Source organism: Gigantopelta aegis, chromosome 3, assembly GCF_016097555.1.
Source record: "Gigantopelta aegis isolate Gae_Host chromosome 3, Gae_host_genome, whole genome shotgun sequence".
Classification (NCBI taxonomy): Eukaryota; Metazoa; Mollusca; class Gastropoda; order Neomphalida; family Peltospiridae; genus Gigantopelta; species Gigantopelta aegis.
The window spans coordinates 7,326,666-7,345,859 of NC_054701.1; the positions used below are offsets into that span (position 1 = coordinate 7,326,666).

Below are 19,194 nucleotides of genomic sequence, written 5' to 3' on the forward strand. Positions count from 1 at the left end.
ACAAACCATGGCCTTTGTTGAACCAGTTACGAATCACTGGACGGTGCAAGTGGTTTACACCAACCCATTGAGCACTCATTCAGGGTTTGGAGTCGATATCTGGATTAAAAATCCCATGCCTCGACTGGGATCCGAACCCAGTACCTACCAGCCTGTAGACCGATGACCTAACCACAACGCCGGTCCCACACCAATAAATAATAACAATAATAATGTATGCAAGACCACAACACCTCAGCTAAACTAGTAGTACTAGTACTAATGAAATAAATAAACAGTTTATTAAAATGGCTGTTGTGTATAATTATACATTCTAGATCCGTTCGACATAAATGAGTTAATACCACTAAAAAAACCCCACAAAAAAATAAACTCGCCGACATCGTCATCATATTCTTAATTTGACATTTATGTTCTGATTAACATTTGTAATATTGGTATGTACTGCCTTGATTTCCCTGGCGACCACAGTGTTCCATAAATAGTACATTGTATCACGTTTGTCAACAAGAAAGAAAGCATAGTTATAGTATTTGTGTGACGTCACATGTTTCCTAAAATCAGAAGGGTGAAGACTGTACGCAATGTTGTACGGTTTGTGCGTGATGTTCAGTTTCTCAATGAGCACACCTGTAATGTACTGTTCGTCCATCCAGAAGAACGGAGTCCGGTAAGACATCATATACAACCCGTCCGTTATATCACGACTCATCAGAAAAGCCGTACCCGAACAAAATGGCGGAAAGAAGTTTTGTGGAAAATCCTTTTTAGACAGATATAATTCAGAAAGTTTGTTGCGTTCCACTGCATCGTTTAGCCAAACGTTACACAGAATTAGTCCTGTCCTTCCGTAGCGTACTTTTACAGTTGACTGGATGTATCGCATAAACACGTAAAAATTAACAAATATATCATCGTTTGTTTTTAAAACATACACAGCTTGTCTACAGAACGTGGACACCCACTTCAATCCAGCGATCGCCTTGTAGGTCAAGTTATGATAACTGTCGACGAAATCCTCCTGGACTACGTCGCCATGGATAACAGACTCATTCCTCACTGACGTCATCACTCCTGCGTTTGCGACTTGTCCCATGATAAAAACTACCTCAACCCTTTTGTTCAGATAATACTTCATTTTGCCCCATGTCTGTCTAATTGCGTCTCGTTTCTCGAAATGGTCCGGTGCACTGTGAACGTATGTTATGATGAATATATCCTTTTTGTGGCAGAAAGTCTCGGGATTCAAAAGATAGCGAAACGGATGAGGATTTACAACCGGACCTTCTATGTGTAGATCTGTTTGTCTCGTTGTCTTCCCGACCGATCGTCTAGAAGAAGCAGACCTTTCAGCTGTGAGGTCGTCTAATGTTATGTTTCTCTTTCCACAAAGTAGCACAACTATTCCGGTGGATGCGAGCAATAACGCCATCACTGCTATATATTTATACACTGTACCGATTCTTCGTAAAGGCATCCTAGGTACAGAAAACAGACTAGCATTTCTGCTCACTTTTGCTGACATTGAATATACCGCCATGATAATCTGAAAATAAAGTAATAAAATATTGATATAATGCGATAATGACGGAAGGTTTTTGAGATCTAGTAGCTCGAGTCACCTCCAGCCCTCCCCTTATATGTAGGGGAAGGCTAGAGGAAACTATCTAATGCTTTGACAATCGTCGACAACCAAATTTTTTTCCCAAAATTCTCATGGCACAGTGCTTTCGTTTGATTATTCTCGAGTCCACCATGACATTAAATTTACATGCTGTTAACTAGTACCAACGTTACACGAAGAAACCTGCGCTGTACTTTCTTGTGTAATAATCAAACTAAAGTTCTGTGGCATCAGATTTAGGAAAAAATGTGTACTTTAGACAGTAGCTTGCGACCATTTGGTTGTCGACGATTGCCAAAGCATTACATAGAGTTTCCTCTAGCCTTCCCCTACATATCGATATCAATAAGGGAAGGGCTGGAGGTGACTGAGCTAGGTACCTAGAGGACGAGGAAATTAGCATTCCTACCACGTCACCGATTGTGGGCGTAATCTAGCTTAGTCGATGCAGCGCTCGTCCATTCCAATTACATGGGTCGTAGGATGAAAACCCGCATGGCGATCGTAGGTTTTAAAGACCGTAGTATGTGCTGTCCTGTCTGTGGGGAAAAGGTTAATTGCCGCTAATTGGTGTTTTTTTTAAAGTCGACGATTTTCAGATTTGCTACAGGTCGTCCAGTATGAGTATCATTGAACGTCAGTTGCAGCTTTGTTTGAATAAACTTCAACAATGGGCAACTGACAATGGATTTCGATTCTCAAAGTCAAAAACAGTCTGTATGCATATCTGCCAGAAAAGAGGTCACCATTTAGATCCACAGCTGTTTCTGGACAAAACTCCGGTTCCAGTTGTGGAGGAGACCAAATTTCTGGGGGTTATTTTTGACAGGAGGCTATCTTTTGTTCCTCATTTACAGTATGTAAAAAAGAAGGGCTTAAAGGCCCTCAATATCTTAAAGGTTATTGGTAAGACTGAATGGGGAGCAGATCGAAAGGTTATGCTCCGACTTTATAGATCTTTAGTTCGGTCTAAACTTGATTATGGGTGCATTGTGTATGGGTCAGCACGTAAGTCTTACTTGCAAATGCTAGATCCTATACACAACCAGGGACTTAGGCTTTGTCTTGGTGCTTTCAAAACATCTCCTGTGGAGAGCTTGTACGTCGATGCACACGAACCTAGTTTGGGTGCTAGACGTGCAAAGCTTTCTCTGCAGTATGCTACAAAGATTAAATCAATGCCAAAACATCCTGCACACAATGCGGTGTTTGATAATAAATATATGAAGTTATTTGATGCGAAACCGAATGCGATTCGAACATTTGGTCTTCGCATTAAGCAGTTTTTATCAGTTTCCAACATTGATTTAACAGACATTTTGGAAACGCCTTCATATTTTATTTTGCCACCTTGGTGTATCAAACCACCAAAAATTGTATTCGATCTTGTGCATCTAAAAAAAGATCGCACAGATGCAGTTATTTATAAACAACATTTCATGGAAATCCAAGAAAGGTACTGTGATTACATTCCTGTTTACACAGACGGATCACGGGATGGGAATTCGGTGGCTTGTGCTACAGTGTTTCCATCAGACACAATAATTTCCATGAGATTGCCCGATTCAGCATCAATCTTTACTGCTGAAATTTGGGCAATCATTAAAGCCCTGGAACAGATTAAGGATTCATATGCATCCAAGTATATTATTTTTACAGACTCACTTTCGTGTCTTCAAGCTCTACAGTACATGAAATTGGAGCACCCCTTAGTTGGGATGGTGATACGAAAGTGTGTCTTTTTATCAATTGCCAATAAAGATGTTATACTGTGTTGGGTACCCAGCCATGTTGGCATTAGGGGTAACGAAAAGGCAGATGTTGCTGCCAAGTCTGCTTTGAACTTGCCCCGTGTCCATGTTGGTGTCCCCTACAGTGATTTTAAATTTCATATTAACCAATATATCTTTTCGACTTGGCAAGATGATTGGGACGATGCGGTTGCGAATAAGCTTCATTCTGTCAAGGCAGTCCTAGGAGAGTGGCAGTCATCCTACAGGCGATGCAGGAAGGATGAAGTAGTCTTATGCCGTGCCCGCATCGGCCATACATATTTGACGCATTCATTTATTTTAAAGAAGGACCCTCCTCCTCAGTGTGAACACTGTCAGTGTACACTGACTGTGGGGCACATTTTGGTGGAGTGTGATCATCTCAAGCCGACAAGAAATGATATATTTGGCAACAGAAATGTTTTGGAATCGTTTACATTCCATCCAATGTTAATTGTAAAGTTTTTAAAACACTTTGACTTCTATACAAAAATTTAAGATATACTTAACTTGATTTTATATATTGTATTATACTTTCCCGCCACAGCTCCTTACACTGTGGTTTTACATGAGTCTATATAAATATGTTCATATACTTACCATTTGTGACACCCAATAGCCGATATGTATTTTTGTGCTGGGGTGTCGTTAAACAAACATTCAATCAATCAATCAATCATTGACAGTTTCCACTGAATACTATATGCCACAATTATCAAATGTTTACCATCCAATAGCCGATGATTGAATGGTTTAATTGACCTATCTAATACAGGCGATTCAGTTAAACAAAAGCTTCACACTGTGCAGTCGTACGTAACTTCATCCTTAGTAAAAATGTCGGAATAAATCTTAGCCGAGTCGGTAAAGCCTCCGCCTGAAGTGCTTGGATCGTGGGATCTAACCTCCTCAACGGACAAATTGAGATTTTTCTGTGCAAAAAAGTTTCCTCACGACTGAAATATCAAAGCCCGTGGTATGTGTTGTCCTATCTTCTGCAAAGTTCATATAAAGGATCTCTCGCTAATAGAAAAATGTAGCGAGTTTCCTCTAAAGACCACGTATCAGAATGATCAGATGTTTGACATCCAATGGTCGATAATTGGTTAAGCAATGTGCTCTGTTTGGTAAGGAAAACAAACTTTGAATTATTTCAGTTTTCGGAATAATATACAACATGTACATGCGTATATTTCCATTTCCACTTTTAGAATCTGTCACAAACAATTAATATAAGAAAATAACATCCTTACCAGCTCATCTGTACACGTTATAGAGCATGTAGTACAACGCACGTGTCACCAGCTGGTCATTTCGATTTGCGTTTGAATGGAGTGTTCACGCATTTTAACTATATTTAGGTCGATATCTTCCGCGAACAGAGATTTATATACCGTATGTCCTCTAATAAGCACCTAGTCTGCAAGTTTTTTTGAAAGAAATAAACACTGTGAACTGTCCAGTTATGGAATCTATTAAACGAACTGCATTTACTTCCAGCCTCATACACTAGTATTATACAAAGGACAGTGTTTATTACTGTAAACAGTAACTGTTGTGTAATGTAATCGGTTAAAAGGACATTCCCGAGTTTGCTGCATTGTAAGATATTTTCGACGAATAAAATATTTCTACGATTAAACTTACATATTAAATATATTTTCTTGTTTAGAATATCAGTGTCTGTATATTCAATGTGGTTCCGGTCGTCTTAATATTTGTAAGAAGCCCAAACTGCATTTTGTCTTAAAATAGTTTTTAGGAAGTAAAATGAAATTTAACCTAATACCTATATTAGAACGATCAGAAACACGTTTAATATACAGCCATTAATATTTACAGTCGTGAAAAAGTCTCTGTTAGTGAATAGCATGTTAAAAAGTGTAGCAAACTCAGGAATGTCCCTTTAAGTGGAGGCACAGCCTAGAAAACAGTCAGTGTTTTCTTTAAAACCTTTTGTCAGCGCTCGCACCTCACGTTTGCTAATATAAACCCAAACCATGCAAAAGATGTCAGGAGAAGGATATTGTATGCTGAATGTATAAGCTATACATTCAGCATACAATATCCTTCTCCTGACATCTTTTGCATGGTTTGGGTTTATTCCTGCTTTCTTAAGTACGTGATCAGTTTTACTTCTTGGTGTCAGTTTTTGGGCTTTTGATTTTTGTTGAGATCTGGAAAGTCTCTTCCTTGCATTGTTGAGGTTTCGAGTAATGTTTTCTATTTTATCCTCAAGTATCTGTATTCTTCTGTAAGCTCTTGCTAATGCTCGGGACTCTTTTCTTTCCAGAATTACTGAAAGACATCTTTATTTGTAACACAGATGGCGTGTTGCCATCTTCTTTTGTACTGCTAACCCCATTGGGATCTTCACTTAAAGCTATATGCCTTGATGGATCTGGTTCATTAGTCTTTTGCTCTATATGTTCACGATAATTTTAACCCAGCTTCTTCAATTGTTCTCTGTATTTTCTGACGGCCTTTTTTATTCTTTTCTCTATCTTGTCTGGACTCGTATGTGATGCAGGAATATAATAGCCCATTACTCTATCGTTCTTTTCTTTCAACCATTTATCACCAAACCTTTCCAAATGTCTTTTTCTGTATTCTTTCATGCGCTGGGACTTCATTTTAGCCATACTGCAAAAACATGAGAAATTCAGTTAACGTGCATGTTTCGTTCAAAGTTTATCACATTTGTTATTGAATATGTGCGTTTTATTTAGCTGCAAATAATGTTTTAAACATTTATAGGCTTACATTTTCTTATGACATTTTACACTTATGTGACAACAATTTATCACTTACGGGACAAAGAAAATCATTTACGGGACACATCTTATCATCGTTGTAAGTACATTTTAATAAATAATAATTCAAGTGGCAAATGCAATAAATAACTAGTATCTGACATTAATAAACATCCTAACAGTTTAAAATTAATTTACCTGCCGTCATCCAGTCTCAATATGCAGTCGATTGCTGTCGACTTGTTTTCAAGTGTTCAAAATGAACCTCTGTGCAAAGTTGTCTTCCACACTGATATACTATCGGTGTGATAAAAAAAAAAATGGAATGATATATTTGTGGAACATAAACCGATCTTAGGATTTAAAAAATAAATTGTTTGACTCGTAAATGATGTTCTGTAACTGGTGAGCAATGCCTTGACTGTAAATACCACGTTTGAGTTATGGACCTTACCAAAACCTTTTGCTGATTTTTTTATTTTTAATAAAAGGTATGATATATAGTTTCAGGAAATTTATATACTAGTCAAATAGACACGCTATTGAGATACTTATGACTGATTAAGTAAGTGACGACCTGAAAATTACGGAAGCAATGTTCTAATTTCCACGTATATAGCAAAAGTTTGCTTAATTGTATTAAATGTTTAAGTGTTTCGCATTATGCATATGGTGTTACCTGTATTATTGAATTAACATTAATAGTTATTGTGTATTTGTAACCATGTTACTTCCTGAAACAATGCCAGGCTCGTAAATAACGTGATTTCCGGGACACAAGTTCAGTAACCAGTAGAGGGTTTATTTTATTGACCTTTCCTAGAACATATATTTTAAATCAATATTGATTGTCATAAATGTGGTGACGTTTTAGTGATGCTCCAGCATGTGATATTTTAATATTTTAAATCAATATTGATTGTCATAAATGTGGTGACGTTTTAGTGATACTCCAGCATGCGATATTTTAATATTTTAAATCAATATTGATTGTCATAAATGTGGTGACGTTTTAGTGATGCTCCAGCATGCGATATTTTAATATTTTAAATCAATATTCATTGTCTTAAATGTGGTGACGCTTTAGTGAAGCTCCAGCATGCGATAAAACAAATATGCTCCTTTTTTGTGGTAACCATATTTTACGAGGACATGCACGTTTGATGATACTGCGTTTTGTTGGTGCTCATTTATGAAATACTGTGTATTTGAAACCATGCAATCTATATGTCATTTATATTTTCCAGAAGCACTCTTAATAAGAATTTCCAGTATCAACTATACATTTTAAAATTATACGTTCTGAAACACTGAAGACACGACTTGTCCTACTGTACAGAGAATAACCCTATTACAAGAATGCTGAAATGAAGTGGACGAATATTTATGGGGTGCTTTACGTAGGCCTATAGTCTGTCTCACAAGGAACGCCCTTTTTCATACTGTGTAATTTACTACAATTTATTTATTTCTGAGTCGATTGATTTGTAAATTGCACGCAATAGTTTTGTGGATTTTTTTTGGGTTAGGGCCTATTTTGAAAAGACTTACTTTTCATCTTACGTTGAACCAAACTAACATTAGGCCTACAATTTTTTTTTTTTTATAAAATGATAAGACGGACTATATAGCCTCACCGCAATGTGTAGGGCCCATGACACCCAACTATTATTTATTTATGTTTAATGTGCCCTAAATTACGTAATTATATACAAAAAAAGCAATATTATTTTAAAATTAAAAACACTAACTTTTCTGCCATTCCATCCCAAATATTCAGTCTTTCTTTTGTTGGTTACGGTTGACAAAAAAGAAGAAAATAATACAGTATGATTACTCAGAACTTCGTCTGTTGATATTTCTAATTCAGATTGACTAAAGTTTGTTTTTCTCACTCGTTTAGCTCCTGACATATTGCCTCACTCTTGACGTTGACAGACGATAATAATAATATTAGTTGTATATTATTGGGAGATTACTCTTCCTTCAGAGGGTCTAACTGAAGAACAGCACGTCCACTCACAATGCTTCTTCCACCAACCAGAACTACGTCTAGGAAAGGATCGACTGGAGTAGAATGGATGTGGGGAACAGATCAGCAGAATGCTTTCGATCAGCTAAAGCATACTTTGACGTCACCTCCCATATTGGCATATGCAAATACTCTTCCATTTGAGCTGCATACAGATGCCAGTATTGATGGACTTGGGGCAGTGCTGTACCAAGAACAGGATGAAACAAAGAGGGTGATAGCTTATGCCAGCCGTGGTCTTTCCAAGACTGAGCGTAATTATCATGCTCATAAACTGAGTTTTTAGCTCTAAAGTGGGCAGTATCTGAAAAGTTCAGTGATTATTTGTATGGTCACAAGTTTGTTGTGTATACAGATAACAACTCTCTCACGTATGTTCTAACAACCGCTGAGTTGGATGCTACGGGACATAGGTGGTTGGCATCTTTGGCATCCTATGATTTTAACATTCTTTACAGATCAGGAAAGTGTAATGCTGATGCCGAAGCTCTATCTCGTCTTCCAGAAAACAGAACTGATCAACAACGACCAACTATTACTGCAGAGTCATTAAGGCGATTTCAGCAGCATGCCAGGTTCCAAATTATGTGGAAAATCTGTGTATGTCAGCTGATGTCATCGATGATAATGATGATTGTGCTTCAATTAGTAACATGACGTCCAGGGATTGGAGACATCATCAAACCAATGATACAGTGATTGAACCATTCCTGAAAAATCTGTGTCACGGTAAAAGGCCATCCATTGATGCTCTTCCTCGTTGTTCAGAGGCCGTGTCTTCGTACAGGGAATTCGACCATTTAAAACTGCAACGAGGAGTGTAACAGTGAATGGGGAGCAAAAGATGCAGCTGGTACTTCCTGTAAAGTTTCGTGCCACAGCCGATAGAGGTATTCATAACGATGATGGACACATGCGTCGAGATAGGACACTTTCTCTTTTAAAGGACAGATTCTACTGGCGTGCCATGAACAAAAGTGTTGATGAGTGGATCAAAGCCTGCGGCAGATGTCTTCGTCGTAAGGGACAAACCAATATCGCTGTACCATTAATCAACATAACTACATGGCAACCTCTTGAGTTAGGGTGTCTTGATTTTTTAACTCTAGAAACATATACTGGTTATAACAGATAATTTTACCCGTTATGCTCAGGCCATACCTATGAGGAACCAAATTGATAGGATACCTGCAGAGGTATTATTTAACCATTTTATTGTTCATTATGGATTTCCTCAGCGTTTGCATTCTGACCAGGGTGCACATTTTGAAAGTAAACTTTTGAAGGCATTATGTCCTATTTCAGGCATACAGAAGTCCAAGACTAAACTATATCACCCAATGGGTAATGGTATGACTGAGCAATTTAACAGGACGCTGTTAAACATGCTTGGTACCCTGGATCCTGTTGAGAAGGTTGACTAGAAGAGTCACGTAGCTCCGTTGGTTCATGCTTACAATTGTACTAGGCATGAGTCTACGGGCTATTCTCCATTTTCGTTTATGTTTGGCAGGAATCCACGACTATCAGTGGATGTTGCTCTTGGTTTGGAACCAAAACAGGACAAGCAAAGCCTGCGTGACTATGCTTCAGCTTTTCGTCAGAGGTTACCGGATTCCTACAACTTGGCTTCCAAGGCAACTGAAGACGGTAGGAAACGCCAGAAGAACTGTGACGTCAAAGTGCGAGGGTCCATTCTACAGACGGGCGACAATTTTGGTTCGAACCTTGACATTTGAGGGGAAACACAAGATTGCCGATGGACGAGAAGAAGATTCTTTCGCCATTTTGACCAGCCAAATAAGGATGTATCAGTGTTTGTGGTACAGAAGGGGAATGGGCAGGGAAGAAATAGAACACTGCACAGGAATCTTCTGTTGCCCATTGACTTGTATGACCAGGATATGCCACAACCACCAAGACCAAGACCAAGACTAAGCCACCTTCCTCCAAAGAGAATACTTTCGCATGAGTTGCGCGACGATTCATATTCTGGACTCTGTTGTGTTGGTCAGAGATGCGGTGATCCCAGAACTTACAGATGCCAGCACCCCACACGCTGCTGACACGGATTCTGTAGGTGTCATGGATCCAGTCAGTGCTTCTACACCAGGACGCTCAACTGAGGCGTCTGTTGAAGTAGCTGAAACAGGCCATGAAGGATCAGCTATGGAAGAGGTGGCAGGTGAGTTGGATTTCGATTCTTCGCCGAAGTCTCAAGACAATATTGGTATTCCAGTGCCTATTCCACAGAGGTCTACACGAGTCAGACATCCTCCTAGGTAGATGAATCGAGGGATTACGCCATGACCCGTGCTATTGGTTGTGACTGGAAGGAACGTCTCAGTATTCTTACTGACATGGCTTCTAGGAAGTTGTTTGATCATATGCTGGCCGATGCAGTGAATGCTGTGATCCAGATCTTCACAAGTTCCTTTAAGCCATAATGTAGATGTCGGAACGCCATTTGTTAACTGGGGGAGCTAACTGGGAAAGGGTTAGTTTCCGACTATCTTCAAAGCCCTGGAACAGATTAAGGATTCATGTGCATCCAAATATATTAGTTTTACAGAGTCACTTTCGTGTCTCTGTAACGGGAAGTAAGTATTTGTAATTAGTTTATTTCAATATTTACTGTATGCATTTTATTTCAGTTTTCTAGGTTACGATGTTCTGTTGAGAATATCGTATTTCGTTTGGACAACGCCCTAGCTTGTTATTAGCCAATAGCCAATGATAAGGTTTTATTTTAAAACGTGATGTTTCATGTAACGTCTTTCCAACATTCACATACACACACAACATCATCATAAGATTTTTTTGACCTCGAGAAATCTTATGATACCACGTGGAAGTATGGGATTTTGAAAGACCTCTATGGCATGGACCTAAGAGGCCATATGCCTGACCTTATCTCAAATGTCTTACAGAATAGGTTTTTCAAGGTACGAGTGGGATCTACGATTCCCACTCCCAAGAGATGGGTGTGCCACAAGGTAGCATCCTGTCAGTAACTTTATTTTCAGTGAACATTAACAGTGTTTAAAACCTGGCGTTGAAAGCTCGTTATATGTCGACGATTTTCAGATTTGCTACAGGTCGTCCAGTATGAGTATCAATGAACGTTAGGTGCAGCTTTGTTGAATAAACTTCAACAATGGGCAAGTGACAATGGATTTCGATTCTCAATCAAAAACCGTCTGTATGCATATCTGCCAGAAAAGAGGTCACCGTTTAGATCCTCTGCTGTTTCTGGACAAAAGTCCGGTTCCAGTTGTGGAGGAGTCCAAATTTCTGGGGTTATTTTCGACAGGAGGCTATCTTTAGTTCCTCATTTACAGTATGTGAAAAAGAAGGGCTTAAAGGCCCTCAATATCTTAAAGGTTATTGGCAAGATTGAATGGGGAGCAGATAGAAAGGTTATAGATTTTTAGTTCGGTCTAAGCTTGATTATGGGTGCATTGTGTATGGGTCACCACATAAGTCTTACTTGAAAATGCTAGATCCTACACACAAACAGGCACTTAGGCTTTGTCTTGGTGCTTTCAAAACATCTCCTGTGGAGAGCTTGTACGTCGATGTATACGAATCTAGTTTGGGTGCTAGACGTGCAAAGATTTCTCCGCAGTATGCTTCAAAGATTAAATCAATGCCAAAACATCCTGCACACAATGCGGTGTTTGATGATAGATATATGAAATTATTTGATGCGAATGCGATTCGAACATTTGGTCTTTGCATTAAGCAGTTTTTATCAGTTTCCAACATTGATTTAACAGACATTTTGGAGACACCTTCATATTTTATTTTGCCACCTTGGTGTATCAAACCACCAAACATTGTATTTCATCTGGTGCATCTAAAAAAAGATCGCACAGATGCAGTTATTTATAAACAACATTTCTTGGAAATCCAAGAGCGGTACTGTGATTACATTCCTGTTTACACAGACGGATCACGGGATGGGAATTCTGTGGCTTGTGCTACAGTGTTTCCATCAGGCGCAATAATTTCCATGAGATTGCCCGATTCAGCATCAATCTTTACTGCTGAAATTTGGGCAATCATTAAAGCCCTGGAACAGATTAAGGATTCATGTGCATCCAAGTATATTATTTTTACAGACTCGCTTTCGTTTCTCCAAGCTCTACAATACATGAAATTTGAGCATCTCTTGTTGGGATGGTGATACGAAAGTGTGTCTTTTTATCAATTGCCAATAAAGATTTTGTTGGGTACCCAGCCATGTTGGCATTAATGGTAACTAAAAGGCAGATGTTGCTGCCAAGTCTGCTTTGAACTTGCCCCGTGTCCATGTTGGTGTCCCCAACAGTGATTTTAAATTTCATATTAACCAATATATCTTTTCGACTTGTCAAGACGATTGGGACAGTGCGGTTGCGAACAAGCTTCATTGTGTCAAGGCAGTCCTGGGAGAGTGGCAGGCATACTACAGGCGATGCAGGAAGGATGAAGTAGTCTTGTGCCGTACCCGCATCGGCCATACATATTTGACGCATTCATTTAGTTTAACCCCTGCGCGTGCTGTAACATTCTCTTTGAGAATGGCCAATACAGCACAACTCCCCTTTTCGGGCACCTTGTTGGCCGTAAGGTACATCCCGTAATGCTGGATGATGGGATCCTGGTGGTTGAGTTGGGGGCATATCTGCGGGTATGTTTTCTGGCAACACACCACTTTGGCCTGGAGTTCAGCCAGATGAGTGGTAAGGGAGGCCCGAGCTGATCAATCGGCTGGTCACGCCAAGCTCTGGAGCAAACAAACATTTTTTATTATATTTGCCAAGAATAACCATTCCTTGAATAGCCATGTGTATTTGTTGCTCTTGGGGCGGTGGCTAGGGTCAATCAGGTGATTTCCTTTGTTTTTGTTATTGCCAGAGTATATTAACCATATATCCCTGGCATGATTGTCTGGTGGTTATCCGCAGCTTCATGTCCCCTTGTTGGACTTTGTGATGGGTGGGGGCATGGTTGATGAATTCATGACTCTACACTATGGGTAAAAACAAATCTCAAACTTCAGATGTGACCCTGAAAAGGTACCACACCGAGGTTGCGGATTCCTCATCATCTGATGAGGAGTCCAGGACTAGTTTGAACTTGAAAAAGTCAAAAGTTATTACTTCTGAATCCTGGCCGAGGTTCTTGGTCATCAGTTCGTCTGTTGATGGGGCCTTGAGCAAATTATCTCCATTTGCTATTCAGAAGGGGCTTGTCGGCTTGGCTGGCGAGCCAAAGTCTGTGAAAAAACTGAAAAGTAGTTCGTTACTGGTAGAAGGTATGACTGCGAGGCATTCATCGTGTCTTCTTTTAAGTCAACTTCATTGTGTAATGTGCCAGTAAAGGTATCACCTCACGCCTCCCTCAATTCATCGAAGGGGGTAATCCGGTCAAGAGATCTGGAAGGAGTCACTGAACATGAAATAACTGAAAATGTGTCATCGCAGGGAGTGACATCGGTGAAAAGGATTAATATTTGTCAGAACAATGAGTTTGTTCCAACGAATACTTTGATCTTAACTTTCAATACACCAGTCCTTCCTCAATCAAAGCCGGATATCTCAGTATATCTGTTGTGCCATATATACCGAATCCCTTACGCTGTTTTAAGTGTCAGAAGTTTGGTCATGGTCAAACTGCATGTCGAAACAAGTTGACATGTGCTCGTTGTGGTCAGTTTGACCATGACAGCGAAACATGTACTAATGATATTCTTTGTATCAACTGTAAGGGGAACCATTTCGCATATTCGAGAGAATGTGCCAGATGGAAATTCGAGAAAAGGGTACACCAGATTAAAGTTGACAAAAACTTGCCATTTCCTGAGGCTAGAAAACTTGTGGAAACAGAAACACATGTCGTAGCAGGTAAATCGTATGCTACGGCAGTCAAGGTTTCCACAAGAAGTATTTCAACTAATACTGACATCACTTGGAGATATGATGAGGCTAAATATCGAATGCTTTCTGATATTTAAAAAGCTGCTAAACAGGCTGATAAGGCAGCCCAGAAACACAATGAAGTTTCGCAGAAGCAGCAGGAAGCTTCCCAAACACCTAAAACGTGTACAAAAGTTACACAAGTGTCACTGGATTCGCAGAATCCATCAGGTAGGTCGACTACTATGGTGCCAGGCCCTAGTGGTCCTCCTCCGTCAGGAAAAGGAAAGAAAGCCAGTAAGGAGTACTCTTCGGGACGTTTGAAAAAAATGGAAGTGTGTTCTGTCCCGATAAGTAATTCGTTTGATTCTTTGGCGATGGACGTGGGTGATGAGATGGATGATTTGCCTCAAAATCACTCACGATCTAAGTCAAAGGAAAAAACAAAGATCAATCCCATACGTCCCCCTGGTGACTAATTCAGTCATTCAGTGGAACTGCCGTCGGCTTAGGCCCAATTTTGATGAATTAAGTATTTTAATTATAAAACATAATCCTCTTGCAGTGTGTCTTCAGGAAACTTTCTTGAAGGACACTGATGATATTACCATGAGAGGATTTAACCTCTATCATAAGTTTCAAGAAACTGAAAATAGAGCATCTGTGGGTGTTTCCATTCTTGTTAATGAAAACATTCCTTGGAGTAAAGTAACATTAAATACCAATTTACAAGCTGTGGCTGTCAAAGTGAAGGCTCAAAACTGTTACTCTGTACTCAGTTTACATGCCACCTCGTAATCATTTTAATTTTAATCCTAGGGATCTTCAAGGTCTTCTTGATCAGCTCCCTACTCCCTTTATTATTATGGGAGATTTTAATGGTCACCACACTTTGTGTGGATGCGAGGATATCAATATTAGAGGAAAACAATTAGAAGACTTAATTCTCAAAAATAACTTACTTTTATTCAATGATCAAAGTCATACATGTTTTCATTATGCAAGTGGTTCTTTCACTTCTATAGATTTAACTCTTTGTAGTCCTACACTTTTTCTTGATTTCTCCTGGAAAGTTGGTTCAGACCCTTGTGGTAGTGACCACTTTCTCATTATTTTGGACAATGATGGACCTCCATCGCTTGAAAGGGTCCAGAGGTGCATCTGTGCAGCACTCGTCTGCAACAATTTGCCATTACTGATGCTGATGATCCCATGTCTTTGTTCACTTCCATCTTGAAGGACATTGCAGATGAAACTATTCCTAAGACTTCGGCAGTGCCAAAGCGTTTCAATAAACCATGGTTTAATGATATGTGCAAAGATGCATTCAAAGAGCGGTTCAAACGTGAACCTACAGCAGACAACCTGGATGCATTTCGTATTGCTAGGGCTAAGGCTCGCAGAGAGATTAGACAGAGTAAGAAATCATCTTGGAGAACTTTTGTCTCCAAGTTGAATTCACAAACTACAGTTAAATCTGTCTGGGATAGGATACGTAAAATCAAAGGTAAAGAATCCAGTATTAGAGTTCATCATTTGTTTGTCAATGACACGGATGTCACGTCTCATCGTGACATTGCCAATGCATTGGCAGACAACTTTTCTCATAACTCATCTTCTGCTTTCAGTACAGATGCTTTCACATCTGTCCGAACTAAAGCTGAAAAGCAGTCCCATTAATTTTTCATCTGAAAATGCTGAAGTGTACAACAGGCGTTTCTCTATGGATGCTTGAGTAGGGCCAGATGAAATTCATTATCAGTTATTAAAGCATTTACGTGAATCATCTTTGATGGGTCTTTTGAATATTTTTAATAACATCTGGATTTCTGGAGACTTTCCTTCTGATTGGAGGAAAGCAATTATCATTCCTATTCCCAAGCCTGGTAAGGATCCATCTAATCCTACTAGTTATCGCCCTATCGCTTTGACAAGTTGCATTTGTAAAACCATGGAACGCATGATCAATCGTATACTTGTCTGGTATCTTGAATCTCACAAATTTCTCACTAACGTGCAATGTGGGTTCAGATCTAGACGTAGCACAGTTGATCATCTTGTTAAGATTTGAAACGTTTTGTAGGGAGGCTTTCATCCATAATCAGCACTTGGTTTCTGTGTTTTTTGATTTGGAGAAAGCTTACGATACCACGTGGAAGTATGGGATTTTAAACGATCTCCATGGCATGGGCCTAAGAGGTCGACTTCCTGTTTTTATATCTCAATTTTTAAGAGATAAATCTCCGGGTGGGGTCGACTTTGTCCAACATTTATCCACAGGAGATGGGTGTACCTCAAGGTAGTATCCTGTCTGTAACTTTATTTTCTGTGAAAATTAACAGCATCACCTAGTGTTTAACACCTGGTGTGGATTGCTCCGTATATGTCGATGATTTTCAGATTTGCTATAGATCGTCCAATATGAGTATCACTGAACGTAAGTTGCAGCTTTGTTTCAATAAACTTCATCAATGGGCAACTGACAATGGCTTTCGATTCTCAAACGCAAAAACGGTTTGTATGCATATCTGCCAGAAAAGAGGTCTCCACTTAGATCCACAGATGTTTTTGGACAAAAATCCGATTCCGGTTGTGGAGGAGAATTTCTGGGGGTTATATTTGACAGGAAGCTATCTTTTCTGCCCCATCTTAAATATGTTAAAAAGAAGAGCTTGAAAGCTCTTAATATTTTAAACGTTATTGGTAATACAGAATGGGAGCGGACCGAAAGGTTATGCTCCGTCCGTATCGATCTCTTGTGAGGTCTAAACTAGATTACGGATGCATTGTGTATGGGTCGGCACCCAAGTCTTATTTGCATATGCTAGAACCTATACACAAGCAGGGACTTAGGCTATATCTTGGTGCATTTAGAATATCTCCTGTAGAGAGCTTGTATGTTGATGCACACGAACCTTGTTTGGGTTCTAGACGTGCCAAGCTTTCTCTGCAGTATGCCACCACGATTTAATTCATTGCCAACACATCCTACACATGATGCAGTGTTTGACAACAAATATATGAATTTTTTGATGCAAGGCCCAATGCTATTCGTACATTTGGTCTTCGCATTAAGCGTTCAGACACTTTGGAAACCCCTTCATATTTTGTTTTACCACCATGGTGTATTACACCACCTAAAATTGTGTCTGATCTTTCGCATCTGAAGAAAGATCGTACAGATGCTTTTATTTATAAACAATTATTCATGGAAATTCAGGACAGGTACTGTGATTACATTCCTGTGTATACAGATGGATCGCGGGATGGGAATTCTGTGGCTTGTGCTACAGTTTTTCCATCAGACACAATACTTTCCATGAGACTGCCTGACTCGGCATCGATCTTTAGTGCTGAAGTTTGGGCAGTCATTAAAGCCTTGGAAGAAATAAAGGATTCTAGTGCTTCCAAATTTATTATTTTTACTGATTCACTTTCGTGTCTCCAAGCTTTGCGCAATATGAAGCTGGATCATCCTTTAATTGGGATGGTGATACGAAAGTGTGTCTTTTTATCGCTTGCCAATAAAGATATTGTATTTTGTTGGGTGCCCAGCCATGTTGGCATCAGGGGCAATGAAAAGGCAGATTCAGCTGCCAAGTCTGCTTTGGATTTGCCTCATCTCAGGGTTGGTGTACCTTATACTGATTTTAAACATAGCATCAACCAATTTATCTTTTCGACTTAGCAATATGATTGGGACGGTGCGGATGCGACAAGCTTCGTGCTATCAAGCCAGTCTTGGTAGAGTGGCAGTCTTCCTATAGGCAGTGTAGGAAGGATGAAATAGTATTGTGTCGTGGTCGCATCGGTCATACTTACTTGACTCAATCATTTATTTTGAATAAAGATCCTCCGCCTCAGTGTGTGCACTGTCAGTGTACTCTGGCGGTATTCCACGTTTTGGTGGAGTGTAGGTATGTGAAAGAAACTGGAAAAGATATATTTGGACAACGAAATGTGATGGAATAATTTCGATTCCATCCAGAACTTACATTACACTTTTTACATGATACTGACCTTTATTGTAAATGTTAAAAGTATTTATTTGTGATATTTGTATTTTTGCACAGTTCTTTACATGTGATTTTATTTAACTCTTGAATTTTTATATTCATGTTGCTCATCACTCTGTTTGTATTTACCAAAGTTTGACACCCAATAGCCGATGTATTTTTCGTGCTGGGGTGTCATTAAACATTCATTCATTCATTCATTTTTTAGTGAACAGTAGTTTCTCTTCGCACTTTCTTTGAAAAGAGGATTGTGTCAAGGAAGCATACTATCCCCCAAATTGTATGTATTATTTATTAAGGCCAGTCGTTTTTGATTAATCGGTTTACGGATCCGCCGAAGTTCATTAAAAAGTCCCGCTGGAAAAATAAAAATGCAAACCTACATTTTTTATTTTATTTTACCGCCGTTCTGACCAAAAAAAATAAGTAATTCAAGGGTATTTTTCCCAAAATTATACTTTGTTAAATTATTTATTCAGAAGTACGTTGCGTTTTGACTTTGCCGTGTACTGTGCGGGTGCACAGGTGCATGGCCACCATCTTGTTGTTGTTACTATTGATACTTGCGGAAAGCGGCTATATGTTGAAATCAGAATTTCAAGTAGCAGAATTGAACAGTTTATCGTAGTATGTCTGTATTAACTAATTCAACATCATAAATACATATCACATGTATAAATCAATAAGCATCTATTAGACCGGGAGCCCAGGGCATCGAGGTCAAACGAACGAGGTACTAATATCTGAGTAGTGGGACACATACGGAGTAACTTGACATTTACAGAAATGGATTTCTGCCGGGGCCCACCTGCTGCGTGTGAACCCTGGCTACCCTTAAATAGCCCCTGAAATGGGTCTAGCTCAAACATAGGAGGTACCAGTCAGAACCACTTCTAAACTGTGCACACTATCAACCTTACAATGAGGTCATATGTGACAGACACGCCAACTGCTGCAAAACGCCCCCAGACGCCCCAGAAAGGCCCCCACAATTTGGGCTAGCTCAAACATTGGGAGGTACCAAGTTTAAATGAACAAGTACACCCCACTGAGTGTGAAATGGCCCATGCCAGACAAATTGTCTGCTGCGTTGG

General features: G+C 39.4%; 1 protein-coding gene across 2 annotated transcripts; it reads right to left on the minus strand.

The window, feature by feature from the left end:
• Nucleotides 1-262: 262 nt before the first annotated feature.
• Nucleotides 263-4,708, minus strand: LOC121367455 (beta-1,3-galactosyltransferase 5-like). Of its 2 annotated transcripts, none has more exons than XM_041491635.1 (2): nt 4,650-4,708; nt 263-1,546 (listed from the first exon to the last, which is right to left on the minus strand). In XM_041491635.1, the coding sequence occupies exon 2, from the start codon at nt 1,538-1,540 to the stop codon at nt 389-391; it is 1,152 nt and encodes a 383-aa protein (XP_041347569.1). In that variant the 5' UTR covers nt 1,541-1,546; nt 4,650-4,708; the 3' UTR covers nt 263-388. The 2 variants fall into 2 exon arrangements, with proteins under 2 accessions (XP_041347569.1, XP_041347568.1); XM_041491634.1 differs by lacking the exon at nt 4,650-4,708 and adding an exon at nt 3,997-4,636.
• Between the last annotated feature and the right edge of the window lie 14,486 nt (nt 4,709-19,194).